The following is a 16,722-nucleotide window of genomic DNA, read 5'->3' as shown; positions in this document are numbered from 1 at the left end:
CTTCTTGAAATTACTTTGGAACAAATGACAAACATCACTTTTACTTGTATTTTATTCTCATATCTCAGGTGAGAATCAGTGATATCACTATACTCTCACTGAAAGGTTGAGAAATGTACCCTTTGGGTCAAGAGTGGCTTTTTGCACTCAACTCTATACCATGGAGAGGGGAGAGGAATGTTGATAGAAAGCCTAAGCCAGTGCATATGTAATGGAAAAACTCTTAAAAGTCCAATCTCTCAAAGAGTTAGCATTTAGTCCTCCCTCTAACACCCTAAGGATAGGCTGTGTAGCCTGGTATGAATACATCTAGTGTTTTGAAAGGAATCAGCTTTTGAAAAATCTCCCTGATATATTGTCAAGACTCTACTATGTGTCAGTATCCTGGTCTCCTTGGTTTCAGACATGCACTAAATTTTATATGTCGTTGAGATGTGAGCCTATATACCATACCTAGTACTCAGTTCTCAGTATTTGTTATGATTAGGAGCGTTTTATCGTTTCCACCCTGGTTGCGGGTACTATACTTATGTTAATATAAGCTTGTATCTGTTGTCTTGGAAAGCTATCAATCTGCGTTCATCTCAAGTTTGTGAGTCACAGGGTCCTTTCATATGAATTATGCCCCACCTATTGACCCTATTACTTTCCTGTGCTTAACAAATGCTTTATTCTTCTGGTTAACATATTCAACCCTGGAGTTCTGCCTCAGCTGCCAAAGCTTATCAGACATTTTTAGCAGCTATTTTCTTACCTTTTGGAGAAGCCATAAATAAGCATGCTGTGAAAAGTGGCTGAGGCTACAGGTCATTAACTTTCTATATTTAACTGTTGCTGTAACTTCCATTGTTTGATCTGGTTCTTCCAGTTTTCATAATGATGCTTCAAACATGGATTTTATCTATAAACTTAGTTTAATCTGAATAACTGAATCATATAAATTTTGTTTTTATTTTTTATAATTAAAAAAGTGAAATTTATTTTATTTTTCATGATTTTATAGTTGGTTCGTGATTGTTACTATATGAATACCTATGGCAAGTAATACACTATTACTATATGAATACCTATTGCAAAGAAAGGAAGTAGAAATTACCTAAAATATCAACACTAGCAATAAGTACTTTCAGTGTTTTGGTGAGCAATCTTTTGTAAATTCTCTCTGTATAAACACATATACCTATAACATGCTCATACTGATGTAGTTAGGACAATATTGTATACATCGTTTTTTCAATGATTTTTTTCTCATTCATGTTATTTTTGCTATTGTTGATGACGAGGATGCTTTCTCTTCCAGCTACTTTCCGACTACAAATAATGCTACAATAAATATTCCTGTACAGCTATTCTTTCCTCCTAGTACTTTATTGTCAGTGGGATTGAAGCTGCATTTGGAAATACGGTCTGATTGCCAGGTTCACTTTCACTTCTTCTTTGTTCTGGAGGTGATCTAGAAACGTGCAAATTAAATCCTATATTCTTTTTTCAAGATAAATTCACTTTATAAAGAAGAGTTTGGGCACTAGCTTTTTACTAGAATTTATACATTATTCTTCTTTGTATTTATCCAATTTAGTGCTTAGTAAATTGGTGGAGAAGATGACCTTCATTGGAGATCTCACTTTACACTGCAATTTATATAGTAGATTTTGTAGAAATGTTTTTTTTAAGGATTATGAAACCTACTCCACATGACCTAGCCTTGTCTAAGAAAAGGCTTTTCTTCAAGGTCTTATTTAAATTTAAATGCTCTATGAAACTTCAGGACCTATCAAAGCAACATCTTGGACCAAAGGAAATGCTATTTGTTTGATAGCTAGCTTTTAATAAATCCATATTAAGTATTAATTTCTCTTTGAAAATGCTCTCAAACTTCTGATTCACAATTTACTTTATCATTTTCCAGAGATTGCTATTTACTTAATTTTAGTTGTTTTTGTGGCACATCATTTTCATCTATGAAATCTGTGTCCATATCTCTCTTTGGTCTTACATATCTTGTCACTGAGAATATAAGAGATGTGTTTTGGCAAGGACAGTGTTGTGAACTCATCAGCCGTAGTTTTGCTTTTATGGTACCATCAATTTGTTTATATTGAATGCCTTGCTTACTATAGAAATGTACTCATAAAGACGTTGGGACTATAATGGTGAGTAAAATAGACATACTGTTTCATCTTAGGGAAACTTGCAGTTTGATGAATAGATAATTACTAAAGAACTACATCTGCAAATAAATGCAAAGTTAAAACCAACATAAATGGCAGGAGAAATGTGGTGAGTGATGTTGCCAAAGAGATTAGTTGACTACATTGATCAAGTGGCCGCCTCAAGGAAGGTTTCCCTGAGACAGTTGAGCTGAGAGCTAGGATAAGGGAAGAGCTCATGTAAAAAAGGGTGTGATCGGAAGGATTGTGTCACAGTTGAGTAAGTTTAAGAATGCCATTTTAGAGTTTTGGTCTTTATCTTAACAAAAGTGTAGTGCCAATACATAGTGGAGTGATGTGATCTAAAATACATTTGGAAAGAATCTGTGTAGTAGTAATTTGGAGGAAAAATGTAGAAGGCAAAAAGTGGCTTAGGTTCCTAGTTAGTAGGCTTTTGCAAGAGTCCAAAAAAGTGGTAGTTTAGATTGAGATGATTGTGGTAGTAGAGATGAAGGAGGTAATGCATTCTACAGATATGTGGAAAGAATTGGAAGTTTTGATTACTTGTGTATTAAGTATTTGAAAATACGGGAGAGGAAAGTATCTAAGATGATGCTTAAGCTGTTGGGTAACCAAGCACAATGGAATTTCGTGCCATTTGCTGAGAGGTAAAAATGGAGAGGACCAGTTTTTTTTTTTTTTTTTTATGTTCATTAACTTTTTGAGAGCGAGATAGGGTGTGAACAGGGGAGAGGTAGAGAGAGAGGGAGCACAGAATCTGAAGCAGGCTCCAGGCTCCGAGGTGTCAGTACAGAGCCTGATGTGGGGCTCAAACCCATGAACCATGACGTCATGACCCAAGCCGAAGTCTGACGCTTAACCGACTGAGCCACCCAGGCACCCCAGAGAGGACCAGTTTTTTGAGAGAAAGGTCACAGGTTTGGTTTGGAGCAATTGAGGATATTGGTTATCCAGGTAGATATGACATTTCTGGAATAACAGAGTACTTTAGTTTAATATGGTAGGTAGGTTCTTTGAATGGTATTTTAAAGTTTATAATTCTTTTTAAAACTAGAATTTTAGAGAGTTTATTGCTCTTTGTTATTTTTGACATATTACCAAAAGGATTTAAAAATATACTTAATATCTTATGGGACTCCTCTAATACTTCATAACTATAAAGAGTGAGTAGGCTTTGTTCTGTTTTGTATGGTTTCTTGTTTATTTGTTTATTTGCATTTTTTGGTCAGCATAATATAACTCTTCTCATCTTTTCATGAGCAGATTATATTGCTGTGAATGACTTTCATTTGAATCAGCTGTACACACACAAAAATGTAGGCAGTAGTATGGTATAGTTAAAAATTATAACTAGTTGGGGTACCTGGCTGGCTCAGTTGGTAGAGCATGTGATTCTTGGACTCAGGGTTGTTGAGTTGTACCACATGTTGGGCTTGAAGCCTACTTAAAACATTATAATCTGTGGGACGTTAGAAGTGTATGGTGTTTTCTGAAGAGCATAGACAATTTTTAACATCAGGGATTATATGATTTTCAGGGGATATTCAAAGATAGTTGCTCTTTGTCCTGCATAAGGTTTTATTCTAACCTCAGCCACAGACTTTTTTGGTAGTATAATATTTTCTACAAATCCAAATCTGAAATATAACTGTGTTCTATAATGTAAGTTACTTTATTCTGATTACTGATACTGTTGACTTTATATTGTCGAAATATTAATAGTGTTAAATATAACAAAATCTTAGGGTTTATGGCAGACCCTTAAGTGACTTTTCAATGGAGATTTGACTAATAAAGGGTTTGAGGTTTTTCTACCTTGCCATAATCGCTCTTTAAATAAGAGGACATTATGTTTTCTTTCATATTAACATGCGAATGAAAGCGAAATTAGAAATGCTTTATAAGAAATAAACCATTTTTCAATTTCTGGAATAGAAGTGAATATTATCAAAATGAAAACTGAAACAGTATAAAGTTTTTCTAATTTTAATTTTGATATTTTATTGTCTTTTAGTGAAGCATTATTTAAATATCTCCAACTTCAATTGAAAATTTAAAATGAATGCATTTTTCATGTTTGTAAAAATTAATATCTCATCATTTTTTTATAGGTCTCATATCTTTTGGGTGAACAGAAGTCTACCTTTATGGGGCTTACAGGTTATGTACAATTTTGTTTTATCCCTATATTTCTGGATTTAATCATATTTCACAGAGAAATACTATTGGAGAGAAAACTGTTGATAAGAGAAATGAATTTGCTTTATTGCTTACTTAATCTTGATGCACATCTTAGACAAACAATTTTATTTCTATCTTTGTTTGCCTGAGCCCTGCATTCTACCTTTTGAGAATTCCCTTCTGATCAGGATTTGACTTTAGAAAAAGGTTTTGAGGGCATGGAGAAAACCAGAGTAAAGGAGTGTGTTAAGGCACCACAAGTTCCCCAAACTACTTTAGGTATTCACCTTATATAATCCTTGAAAAAGTAATCAGAATCTCATAACCATGTTTGCTCTTCTACTTTATATCCGTAGTGTCTGGAACATGGCAGAATCTCAATAAATAATTATTAAATGAATAAACAAATGAATGAATGGCTCATATTACCAATTACAAGAGGTTGGTCCCTAAACAGATAATTTTGTAAATAAAACAAAAAGTATATTTCTGGCATAAAAGGGGTCCTGAAGAAAGAGTCAGAAAATATGAGAGGGAACAGCATGTCTGAATTATGTTGCTGCATTGTTCCCTAGAGTCCTGTGTATCTCTGCTTTGTTCCTTGTTCTATTGAATTTTATGCCCAGCAAACTTTGTAAGTTCCCATCTCCTCTACTCCTGTCTCTCTCCTACACATACTTTTTATTTTCTGTTATTTTTCAACTGTGAAAGTTATCCAAAGGGTAGATAAAATGGTAAAAAATTACAGATTGGAAGACAGTTGAGTCTGGAAGTAATGGAAAGACTCTAAAACTCACTGTTTATAAACAACCTTTAAAATATGTTAAAATCAAATGTTCGCTTTGTCTTTTAGTCATGAGGATTGTAAAGTCTGTACATTTTAAAGTTTAAAGTTTATGATGAATTATTTTAATTATGTATGCATTGTGATCATAACTATGAAGTCACATTTTTACTGTGTCTAGATATTTCATACTTTTTTGAAGTCAAGTTGCATTTCATGTTTTTTTTACACTGATTTGCATTGCAATGTCATTAATTACAAATACCCTTTCAAATATTTAAGTGTTTACTAAAAATGCAGTCTATTAATCTCTAGCTTGATTCCTATATTATCCTTCAGTGAGAAGCACATTTAAAGTAAGTGAATATTTTTGAGGGTAGTCGTATATGGCCTTGAAATACATTTTGTTCTATTCAGATTGCTTTTATCTAATAGTGATATTTTACAATAATGATAATGCTCATTTTCAAATAGGATTTTGAGTAGTCATGCCACAAATGTAGGGATCTTCTAGCACTACATATAGGAAAAAGCACGGATGATTACGATTTAAAGGACTAGTAGGGAAAATCTATGAGACGTGCATGTAACGTCAGAGCAGTGCCTGGCTACCATATGTACTTCTGAACATAATTTACTTATATTGCCATTCATTCACATGCTTTTTTTTTTGTTCTTTTGTTTTGATATTCACTTAAATCAAAGTTTTCATTCCAACAGGAGTTAAAATTTAAAACTCCAGGGTATCTGCCTTTCTTATGTAGATTGTCTGAAATCTCAAAAGTGTATAAACAAACATATTTGTTCTCGGAGTCATTTCTTGTTTATGCTTGCGTATTTTCTTCTATTCATGTAGCCCAAAGTGCTGAGAGTATTTAATACAAAATCATTTGGATATCTTTTACAGTTACTTTTCCTGTTGTGCAATCATAGCTTTTGGTAGTTCAGCAGCGGAAACTGTACACAGAACAGCGAATGTAGATAAAGATGGAAACTTGTCTAGGAGGGTGTAGGATATGTTCTTCCAGCTGTGAAAGGAGAATTGGTTAGAAAGTTCATTTAAATAAAATCTGAAAGTACCTTGAAGTGTTCACATGGGAGTATTTTGTTTAGTGTTCAAGGATGCTACTCTTTCATTTGGTGGGTGATAGGATAGAATGTATCACTCAACTCAAAGCTTATATTCTTTTTATTTTCTGAAAGGAATATTTTTGGTAGATGTCCTAGAGGTGATCTAAGTCTTGTTGGGAGAGGGTGGTGGTTGTGGCGGGGCAGTTGTGTGTGATTGTGCATATTAAGAACATACACAAAAGAACTATTCTTTACAGATCATGCAAGCTCCAGCTAGCCTGACTCTTCTAATTCCACATTCATATTTGATATAAACAATAAGTATTTATTCAGGAGTATTAGAAACTATAACACTAAGCTTGTAGTGCTGGGAATAGTTTGCAACCTCACGTGTCTATGGAAGTTAAAGTGCCACATAATACCTCCTTACATCTATATCTGGATATTCTACAAATATGTGTATACAGATACATATGCATATATGCAAATATTTGTAAGGTAAGTACTACAATCATAAATATATATATTTAATTCTGTTGCATTTTCTCATTAAAGTACTTTTTTTTTTCCAGGTTTCAGTGGCATTGATAAGTCTATTTGAAACAATACTACTTGGTTATCTCAGTTATAAGGTAAGTTATTTTAATTAGAAGTTTTCTTTTGATAGAACACATTATTAGCATTTACCCAGTATTCCTTTATTTATAATTTGTACCCTGGGGATAAAGCAAGTTCTCCTTAAGCCTCTGTAATTATTTTGGGCTGCTGTAGTATGTGATAAGAATCTGTAGTTATATAGTAATGTTTTCCTTGGTGGCTTGAAAATATTTCACTAATTCCTGTGGGCTAATTACCTATTATATACATGCTCATATGAGGCAAGCAAATGGAATGGGTTGGCTTTTAATTGTTCCTAATCTCTTTTCCTCATCTGTATAAAAAATATTGAGGGAGCAAAAACATGTCTGTTAGGAATTATTTTAATGATTTCTCTTCATTTTTGGTGAAGGTTTGTTTGGCTGAAACAATTTAACAAATACTTATTTGGTGAAGAGCTCTATCCTGTGCATTGTTCTTCTCTCATTGAGTTTCCATCTAGAAAGGGGGATATATAGGAGAAAATTATACAGACAATAATAATACAAAACAGAATACGAGGTACTTTCAGTGAGGTGCAAATAAAGTCCTATGGGGATAGAGAGATGGCATATCATAGGATGAAAAGAAAATACTTGACTGATTTAAGCAGAGTCCTTGAATCAGTGATTCCAATAAGGAAAGATGAAAAGGCAAGACACTAAGGATTTATAGAATTAGCAAAGGCATAAAAGAAGTAATGTGCATATAAAATTGGAAGAAGAATAAATAAGTTTGGGCAGAATTTTGGGACATTTGGGAAAATATTGGTTGGAAAAATTTGGCACAATATTGTGAGGGCCTTGTATAGCAACATATAATGGGAATTTGATGGAGGATGTTGAGCATGAGAGTTCTGTAATTGTAATTAAGTTTTAGGAGTATTAGTTCGGAACATCTGTGCAGCACAGTTCAGAGAGACATCGCACTAAGGCCATGTGCTCAATTAAGACACGATTGCAGAAAGGAAGACTGGGAGTGAGGTTTTAGCTGGGTGAAAGAAATAGACAGAGGTGACATAAGATGAAATATAAAGGTAGAAACTAAAGAAATCATCATCTGTTTGATTGAAAAAGTGGAGGAAAAGATAAAGTCACATATCGCTTTAACATATTTTAAACTCAAATGGCTGGGAACATGGCAGTAAAACTAAGAAAAATTACATCAAGAAAAAAATCAGATTGGGGTCAAGATAGATGGAATAATGACAATCGTTTTGGAAATGATGAATTTGAGGTGATCATGGACAAATAGGTAGTCATTCTCAACTAAAAATGAGAATCTGGAACATAGAGATTTAAGATGTGGAAGTCATTTTCACAGAGATAGTGGAGGAAGCATACGAGTTTATTAAGTATGGGATAATAATGAGGGAGAAGCTAAGGCTCATTTGATGGAGATGCTTACACCGTGGTTGCTGGAAGAAGAACAGAATAATCAGGGAAGACGGAGACATAGACAAGAAAGGCAGAAAGACTTCAGAATGGCTGTCATACTCATCACTAACCTTCAGTTCACATTTTCTGCATGTACTGTATCATCAAGTGTACTACTAAAGGTTATGTTTTGGGGGAACTCTTATGTACCATATCAACTGCTTTCTCACTTTTTAAGACATAGGATTTTAAAGATAACATTTGTTAGACTACTTTTAATCCTAAATTTTGAGCAAGATACCTTTACAAACTCACCTTTTCCTGTGGCTTTATTAAAAAATATTATCCTTAACTCCATCTGAAGAAAATAATGCTGATATCTGATGAGGTGAGATTGGTGAATTAGAAAGTATAGAAAAAAAAAAAAAGAATGTGTGCTTTCCAAAAAATATAGATGGGTTGATTTAGTATTTGTGAGAAAAAATTGGGTGTTAGAAATTCTAAGGAAGAAAAGTGTTCTCTGAAAGCATTGGAATTACAAGTTTAGTAAGAAGTTTGAGAAAAGGTCATTGGATTTACAGTTTAGAAAATCATTTGCTATTCACCTGTAGGAAAAAATTTCAGGGTTGTACAATTGAGAGTAAAAAGCATTAAATGAAGAATGTTGATTGGGGTAGGAGCTCCCTAGAAGTGGTCAAATGAGGCAGAGAAGATTGCCAGTGACGGAAAAAAATCTGTATCATTTAGAGAAAGTAGGTAGAGGGGACCAGAAAAAAATGATAGACAAAGCAAGTTTCATGCAAAGTAAGAATAAGCTGGATTAGGAACCTGAGGTCTACTGATTCACTTTGGATACATTCCATTCTTTTCTGAGAGCACAGAAAATGGAAAATGATGCACGAAAAAATATTTTGAAGCTAGAGAAGGGAACCTGAGAGACCTTACATGTAGGTAGTCGCTCATCCTTAAATAACCTAATTACTCACTCAATGATGAATTGTTTAGACTAAGATGTTGAGGAAGATCTTTTAATGGCTTATAAATATATCTTTTTGTCAAAATAGGTGCTCTAGAAACATATACTGATTGAAAAATCTGGATTTTGTATACCTAGAAGAGCAAAATACAAATCAAGTGAATTAATATCCAAGATTGTATCTCCGAAGTTACTTATTATTCAAGTACGTGATGAAAGTCGAATGTAATATACAAAAAATGACATGCTGAAAAATTAGGCACATGGGTGTTTTTGGTAAATGTATTAAACCTCTTCCACTGGTTCTAGAGTGTGTACAGATATGTAACTGGCTAAAATATTAATCTACATTTGTGAATGTATTTTCTCTAAATTCTAGCCAAAAGGTAACATGAAATTAACTTTGGTGCTTAATGAAACTCTTAGCCCTAATCTAAAAAGTCATTTAAAAAACACAAACAGATTCAAGATAATTTTCCATTATAATCATATGATGTTGACATGTGTAATTAATTAATTCCTGCCATTTATAAGATGAGAGCAAAGCATTATGAGACCTAGTGGCATTATAAGAACTAGATGATATATAATATTTCCCTTCTGACCTTCATAAACACTAATGGCTTAGATGGTGGAGAGGTAGATGGTAGTTGAGTTTTGTGTGTTTCAAAGAAGCAAAGGATAAAAAGGAGTTACGTGATATTGGAAGGACAGGTTTCTATTAACTACCTCCTTTTTCCTCTCATAAATTCAGTCAAACTCATGGACTCTTTTTACCCCACCAACAGGCTGTTGGATAAAATATGTGAAATGAGTTAATTAACTGTTTGGTAACTATAATTGGTAACTGTTTATGGCCTATAACTAAGGCAAATTTGGATAGCAGAATCTCAATTGAGTTCCTCCTCTCAAATTAGATTTTTAAGAAAAATTATAGACAGGTAGGCAGAAATAGATGTTGCCTTAGAAGTGTACATATTCCCAATATTGTTCTGGGATATGTTACATTCTCAAATATCTATTAATAGCAAATCAATATTTATTTTTCTAAAATTTCTTTACTTCTATATATGCAGATAATGTGAATATTTATAGGTAATATAAATGTGCACATATAGTATTTAAAAATAAACTTAATATAGTATTCTGTAAGCACTTTATAATTCTTGAAATTAAGCATTCTAAAATAAACACGACTTAATCCTTAACAATTAAAATAGTTTAAAGTATTATGGAGACTGCAGTTTTTTCTTTTTCTTTTCTTTTTTTTTTAACATTTATTTATTTTTGAGACAGAGAGAGACGGAGCATGAACGGGGGAGGGTCAGAGAGAGGGAGACACAGAATCTGAAACAGGCTCCAGGCTCTGAGCTGTCAGCCCAGAGCCCGATGCGGGGCTCCAACTCACGGACCGTGAGATCATGACCTGAGCCGAAGTCGGCCGCTTAACCGACTGAGCCACCCAGGCGCCCCAAGACTGCAGTTTTTTTAAAAACAAAGTGTATGTTGAGGTTAGTGGATAATTTTAAAAGTCCCTGACATCACCTTATTTTGTCCTCTATCCTACAGAAGTGCAGGTCTGTGCTTAAACATCATCCCATTCATGTTTATAGCTACTTGGCAGAACAGCCCCAGGATCTCCCAGCAGTAAAGTTCTTATTCTTCTGTTACCATAAATACCCTCTATGTCTTTATCAACTGCCTTCAAAATAGAACTCTATTTATACATACACATTCATTAAATCATAAGGAAACGAAAACAAACTCCAGCATAATTTCCAAAATTCTGCAAACAAAAATCCAACATACCTAGAAGGCTTGTATTAAATCTACAGTTCTTTTTTCTATAATCACTTGATGAAGAACAATGGTTTGAGATTGTCACACCATGATGAGCTCCTTTTTGGTCAGGAACAAAGGGTTGGACAAAGGAAAGGACTTTTAGATGCTGATGATTCTGCTTACAATACCATGGAAATGGTAAATCTAAATATTGTTCAGTTTACATTTAGAAATACAAAATAAGGCTACCATAGGATTACTACACTATTTTAATTTCATCGAAGGAAGATAAGTTAACAGCCTTTTTAGTTATGTATTTTAAATATAGGTATTGTTAATATTGAAGAAGAAAGTGTTTTTAAAAAGTCTCTTGGTATATGCTGGGCTAACGATTTAATTACCATACATCTTATAATTTTTTAAGTGCTTTTTGGAGGTACTTAGAAATAGTTACAAACTTCCATTTTCCTTTATGATAAAAATAAAAACCTGATGAATTTTAGAAAATTACCTATTTTCCTCCATTTTTATTAAGGAAAATGATGTCCATACCAAATAATGTAGAATGGTTGGATTAATGTTTATGTATATTTTACTGAATTCTTTCAATAAAAGGAACACAGTTTTACACACTTAGAACAGATAAAGAAAGCTACCTAAGACATTTTTTTTTGGAGGGTGCCTGGGTGGCTCAGTTGGTTAAGTGGCAGACTTTGGCGTAGGTCATGATTTCACGGTTCGTGGGTTCAAGCTCTGCACTGGGCCCTGTGCTGACAGCTCAGAGCCTGGAGCCTACTTTGGATTCTGTGTCTCCCTTTCTCTCTGTCTCTGTCTTGCTCACAGTCTCTCTCTATCTCTCAAAAAATGAATAAAAATGTTAAAAAATTCCAAAAAAAAATTTTTTTTTTTTAAGAAGTTATCTTTTGAGGGCGGGTGTGCCTGGCTGGCTCAGTTGGTAGAGTGTACAACTTTTAATCTCAGGGTCGTGAGTTCAAGCCCCACATTGACCATGGAGCCTAATTTAAAAAATAAAAATAAAAATAAAATAAAATAAATTATTTTTTGGAAGAATACATGCCTATTACCTCCTTTGTGAAAATAAGATTAAATGAAAAAGTATTTAACATAATTTTGAAGGACATTTTGGATCTTATTTTATGCTTCTCTACATAATGTCATTCTATAGATACATTTTTTTCACAATAATTGTTTTTATCATGTGGATTTTTATAACCATAGTTAGGTTCCCTAACACTCAGTGTAACTTGGGAATACTTTCTGTATTGTTTTTTCATTAGCTAATTTTAGGGGAGATATTTATTCATGTATCTCTCAGTTCAGGAGAAAACCTGAGATCTTAGAATTAAACCTAGTAAATACAATAAAAAGACATGCATTATTTTTAGCAATGAGTATATTGCCTCACTGTATAATTTTAGATCATGAAAATTAGCCTTGGAGGGAAGATTATTCATTTTCAGGGGATTGGCACATTAGGTGTGCCTTTAGAAAAATAATCTAGGTAATGTGGTAGGTGAATTGGAATGGGACAAGAATGAAGGGAAGGAGACCAGCTAGGAGCCTCAACCAGATCAAAGAGGGGGAATGAGTTAGAATAAGAACTAAGCAAACTCAGTATCTATTTATGAATCAGGAGATCTTATTGACCAATTATACTTAGGTAGATTGGGGGAAGGAAGATGTTAATAGTTTCTCCAGGATTTTTGGTTTGTGTTACTGGGGAACCAATCAGGGCAAAAATCATAAATTTTACTTCTAGACATTTTACACACAAGGTACCATTGAGGCTTCTGTATGAAGCAGTGGCTTAAATAGTGGAAATGAAACAGAATCTCAGAGATACAATATTGATCTGGGCTAGAGATACAGCTTTGGAAGTCATTGGTTTATTATTGAAAACAAGTTGACTTTGAAACAGACCAAACTACCTGAGATAGGTTTGTAGCCAAGTACTCTTAAAATACTTTCCTGCAGAAATTTTCGATTGGAACTCTGTGGTTACAAGTTAAACAACTAATGTATAACTATATTCAGGTAGTCTTCAAATAATAAAATCCTTTCAAGCATTTCCATTTGTATCCAATAGAAAGAAATACAAATACTTAAGTTGAAAATATAACACAGGGGCACCTGGGAGGCTCACTCAATTAAGTGTCTGACTATAGTTCAGGTCATGATCTCCTGGTTTGTGAGTTTGAGCCCACGTTGGGCTCTCTGCTGCCAGCGCAAAACCCACTTTGGATCCTCTGTCCCCCCCCCGTCTGTCCCCACCCCATCCTCTAGTGTGCACATTCTCTGTGCTAGCTCTCTATCTCTTTCCCTCTCTCTCAAAAGTAAATACACATTAAAAAAAAATAACACAATATACCAAGAGGGGGAAGAACATTTATAAAATATTTGGGAGTATAATTTATTCATTAACATGAGCCCTAACAGGCATAGAAACAATTAGTTGTATAAAATGTTACAAACTCTTGTCAGGAGAGTAGTGGTAAAGGCATGGAGAGTACGGCATTCCAAGCAGAGGGAGAAGTATGAGCAAAGTTATAAAATTATGAAATATCCTACCATGTTCAGAGAATTGTATAAAGTTCAGTGTGGATGAATCTGTGGTTGAATTCAAGATGGAAATAGGAGTATAGTAGGTTCGAACCAGACGAGTAATCAGATTTAAGTTCCAGATTATGAACTTTCATATAATATAAGGAGTAGTTTGGTTGTTACTATGTTGGCAATGCCATTTTAGAATGAATACTTTGCCTTTAATATAGAAGATAAATCGGAAATTAATTAAGTCAGATACCAGTTATGAGAGTTTTTTTAATTGAGGAAAAAAATCATAAAATAAAATTGAAGTATTACAAATGGAAATGAAGCAAACCATCAGAGATAGAAAAGACTTTTGCTGGGGCACCTGGGTGGCTCAGTCGGTTAAGCGTCTGACTTCGGCTCACGTCATGATCTCGTGGTTCCTGAGTTTGAGCCGCACATTGAGCTCTGTGCTGTTGGTGCAGTCCTCTGTCTCCCTCACTCTCTGCCCCTCCCCCCACTCATGCGTGAGCATGCTCTCTGTCTCTCTCTTTCTCTCTCAGAAATAAATGAACGTTTAAAAAAAGAAATGACTTTTTACAAGAAAAAGGTTTTTTATTTACTATGAACCAAGTTTTTCCAAAGAGTGTCTCACAGCTATGAGAACTGATATAATCCTGCTGTGCCTTAATAGACATAGCTTTCCATATCACCAGTGGTAACTATTTTCAGACTCTTTCTTTTGTTGATTACATCATTCCCTTTCCCCGCGAACAATCATTAACACCAAAGAGAGGTATACAATCAGTAGTAAAAATACACCAAGGACAGAATAAGCCAAATGTTTAGCATTCTGGAAACTGAGCCATGTAAAAGACTGATGAATGAAATGGTGATATTAACCTACGCGCGCGCACACACATACACACACACACACACACACACACACAATCGTGACATAATTAAGATCAGTTATAACTGGTTTATTAAATATGTCTGACTTATTGCAAGTAAGAAAGGCCTCTAGTTTTCCTATACTTTTTGAAATCCTCACATCCTCCTGATCCATGCTGATCAGATGACATCTCAGACAGATCTCAGAGCTTTTCTAGTCTCTTCAATCACAAGGCAGATTCGTTTTAGTATTTAAGAAGTTATGGCCAATTTATATAAACATTAAAATTCTCATCCACGTTAAGGCTTTATCTAGTCCTTGGCTCAGACCTGTGTGGGACAGGGAATCATTGTGGAGGCCGTCTGCTGTTTTCACTTCCTCTCTTATTTGAGACTGCTGATTCTGGTCCCACCAGGGCTGAGGAGGCACAGGGAGTGGGGTGAAGTCAGCTTCTGGGATGCAGGTGCCTGACTGACACAAGTGTAGTCTGATGTTGGGTTGTCCTGCATGGCAGATACAAGTAGGGCTTTTGTGGTCTTCCTCAGGCCTTTGGCTGAAGGCCTTGGATGCCTCAGTGCCTCTGGCTGGACTAAACGCCTCAGGTCGCCATCTGTTGAGGTCTCGCTTCCCATGCAAGTATAGTCTTCCCGAGTATAAACTCCTTTAAAATGGCCATACGTTTTATTCTTTAGAGCCTATATCTCGTTCCCAGAAAACAAGTACCTTTGTTTTAGAATTGGCAAAATTGTGACTTGCTCTCATTTCAGCCCTCTTTCTTGTTGCACTGTTTTCTCTTCATGTTTAGATGTTTTAGGCATTAGCCAAATACAGTTTCTATGTGTGAGTCAGGCTCTTTAAGTGGCTCTCTTGAGCCCTTCTCACTTAGCTTGAAGTAATGAGAGAAGCTCCAAAGCACCACTTACCTCTCTGTATGGAGGGCTTCTCATTGCTCCCATTTCTTCCACCTGCTCCCTCTACCGCTTTTTATGTAGCCTGGAGATGGTAATGAACGAAATACAGGAAAACTTAGTACCTAATATTTGAGTACATGGACATTAGCCAACCTAGAACCTTGCTTTGTGATGTAGAAGTATTTTGTATCACTTTAATGTTTTAAGCCTTTGGGACTTCAAGGATAATTAAGAAAGACTCCCCATCTTGAAGCCAGTGTTATAAAATAATTGAAAATTACAGAAACCCAGATTTCCAATTGCGTTTTAATATGGAGATCTCTTTATAGAAGAATAAGCTGCTTTAGGGCATTCAGAGTTGTTTTTCATTCGGACACCATTTAAGAAAGAGCCAGTGATTAACCTGTTTATGTCAGAGTCAGCTTTATGGGTGTTTAATATGTGCATTTGCACAGTGTTAAAGATTTAGAAGGACCTGCTCTTATTTTAATACTCTTATGTCACCTTCTGGAAATTGTTAATAGACTGTTAATAAGAGATCCTGAATTTTCATTGTGCACTAGGCCCCACAAATTATGTTGCCAATTTTTATTAATATCGTTGTACTATGTGTGTCGGGAGATTAGAATCTAGATGATTGAAAAAGCCCTTCTTTTTACATTTTATCGATATAAAACCATTGTTAATACCAATAAACATTAACAAGTGTATGTGTTTATAGACTATTTAATATGCTTTACAGTTTGTGAATATAATTCACATAGTAAAAACATTAAGATTGAATCACTTTTTACTGATTCTGTAGGTTCTTTGATATTTGTTTTATTTTTACTAGTAACCTTTCTTCCATGAAATAGTGTATGATCAAAATGTGTTGTGTACAATATTCAAGAATTACTATAAATGTTTGCTTTATTTCTTAAACTTACCACAAAATTGAGAGAGTGCAATTACACTTAGAAAAATACTCTTTAAAAGTTATTGCTATATCTTTATAAAATGATTTGGTATTCTGTTAATGTAAGCATCCTTGCTAGAGAAATTCTGAGTGCTGTCTTTTTCCCCTTTAATGGGATTCAGTATAATTGACTTTCATTTTTATTTATTCTTTCTTGGAAGGGAAACATCTGGGAACAGATTTTACGAATACCCTTCATCTTGGAAATAATTAATGCAGTTCCCTTCATTATCTCAGTAAGTCCTAAAAGCATCTTTAAAATAAATAATTTTGTTATTGGACTTAAGTCTTTAAATCTAAATACTAATATATAATATATTAGTTCCAATAAATGATTTTGGGCTTTGGTTAGAATCATGGTATTAAAATTAAGTAGTAAAATCAGTTGGATAACTGGATTGTGAAATTAAATGAAAACTAATGAGATTTAG

The 16,722-nt window shown here is 34.3% G+C and overlaps 1 protein-coding gene and 1 long non-coding RNA gene across 9 annotated transcripts in view; one reads left to right on the top strand and one right to left on the bottom strand.

Moving 5' to 3' along the window:
* Window positions 1-16,722, top strand: part of KCNT2 (potassium sodium-activated channel subfamily T member 2) — a 364,046-nt gene that overhangs the window by 112,198 nt on the left and 235,126 nt on the right. For all 8 annotated transcript variants that reach the window (XR_008424552.1, XR_008424553.1, XM_019465585.2 and 5 more), the window contains exons 4-6: window positions 4,283-4,331; window positions 6,780-6,839; window positions 16,453-16,527. Coding sequence is in view for 6 of the 8 variants with exons in the window: in XM_019465585.2 (XP_019321130.1) it covers window positions 4,283-4,331; window positions 6,780-6,839; window positions 16,453-16,527 (184 nt within the window). In the remaining 2 variants the exon portion in view is untranslated. The remainder of the gene's footprint in view (window positions 1-4,282; window positions 4,332-6,779; window positions 6,840-16,452; window positions 16,528-16,722) is intronic.
* The window catches only part of LOC109276540 (uncharacterized), a 44,346-nt gene that overhangs the window by 13,578 nt on the left and 14,046 nt on the right, over window positions 1-16,722 (bottom strand). Inside the window, exon 3 of the long non-coding RNA XR_002084716.2 lies at window positions 15,346-15,415. This is a non-coding gene — a long non-coding RNA (uncharacterized LOC109276540). The remainder of the gene's footprint in view (window positions 1-15,345; window positions 15,416-16,722) is intronic.

The sequence above is a fragment of the Panthera pardus genome, unplaced genomic scaffold, assembly GCF_024362965.1.
Source record: "Panthera pardus isolate Hobbes unplaced genomic scaffold, ASM2436296v1 HiC_scaffold_21, whole genome shotgun sequence".
In the NCBI taxonomy this organism is placed as follows: domain Eukaryota; kingdom Metazoa; phylum Chordata; class Mammalia; order Carnivora; family Felidae; genus Panthera; species Panthera pardus.
This window is presented reverse-complemented; position numbering and strand designations above follow the sequence as displayed.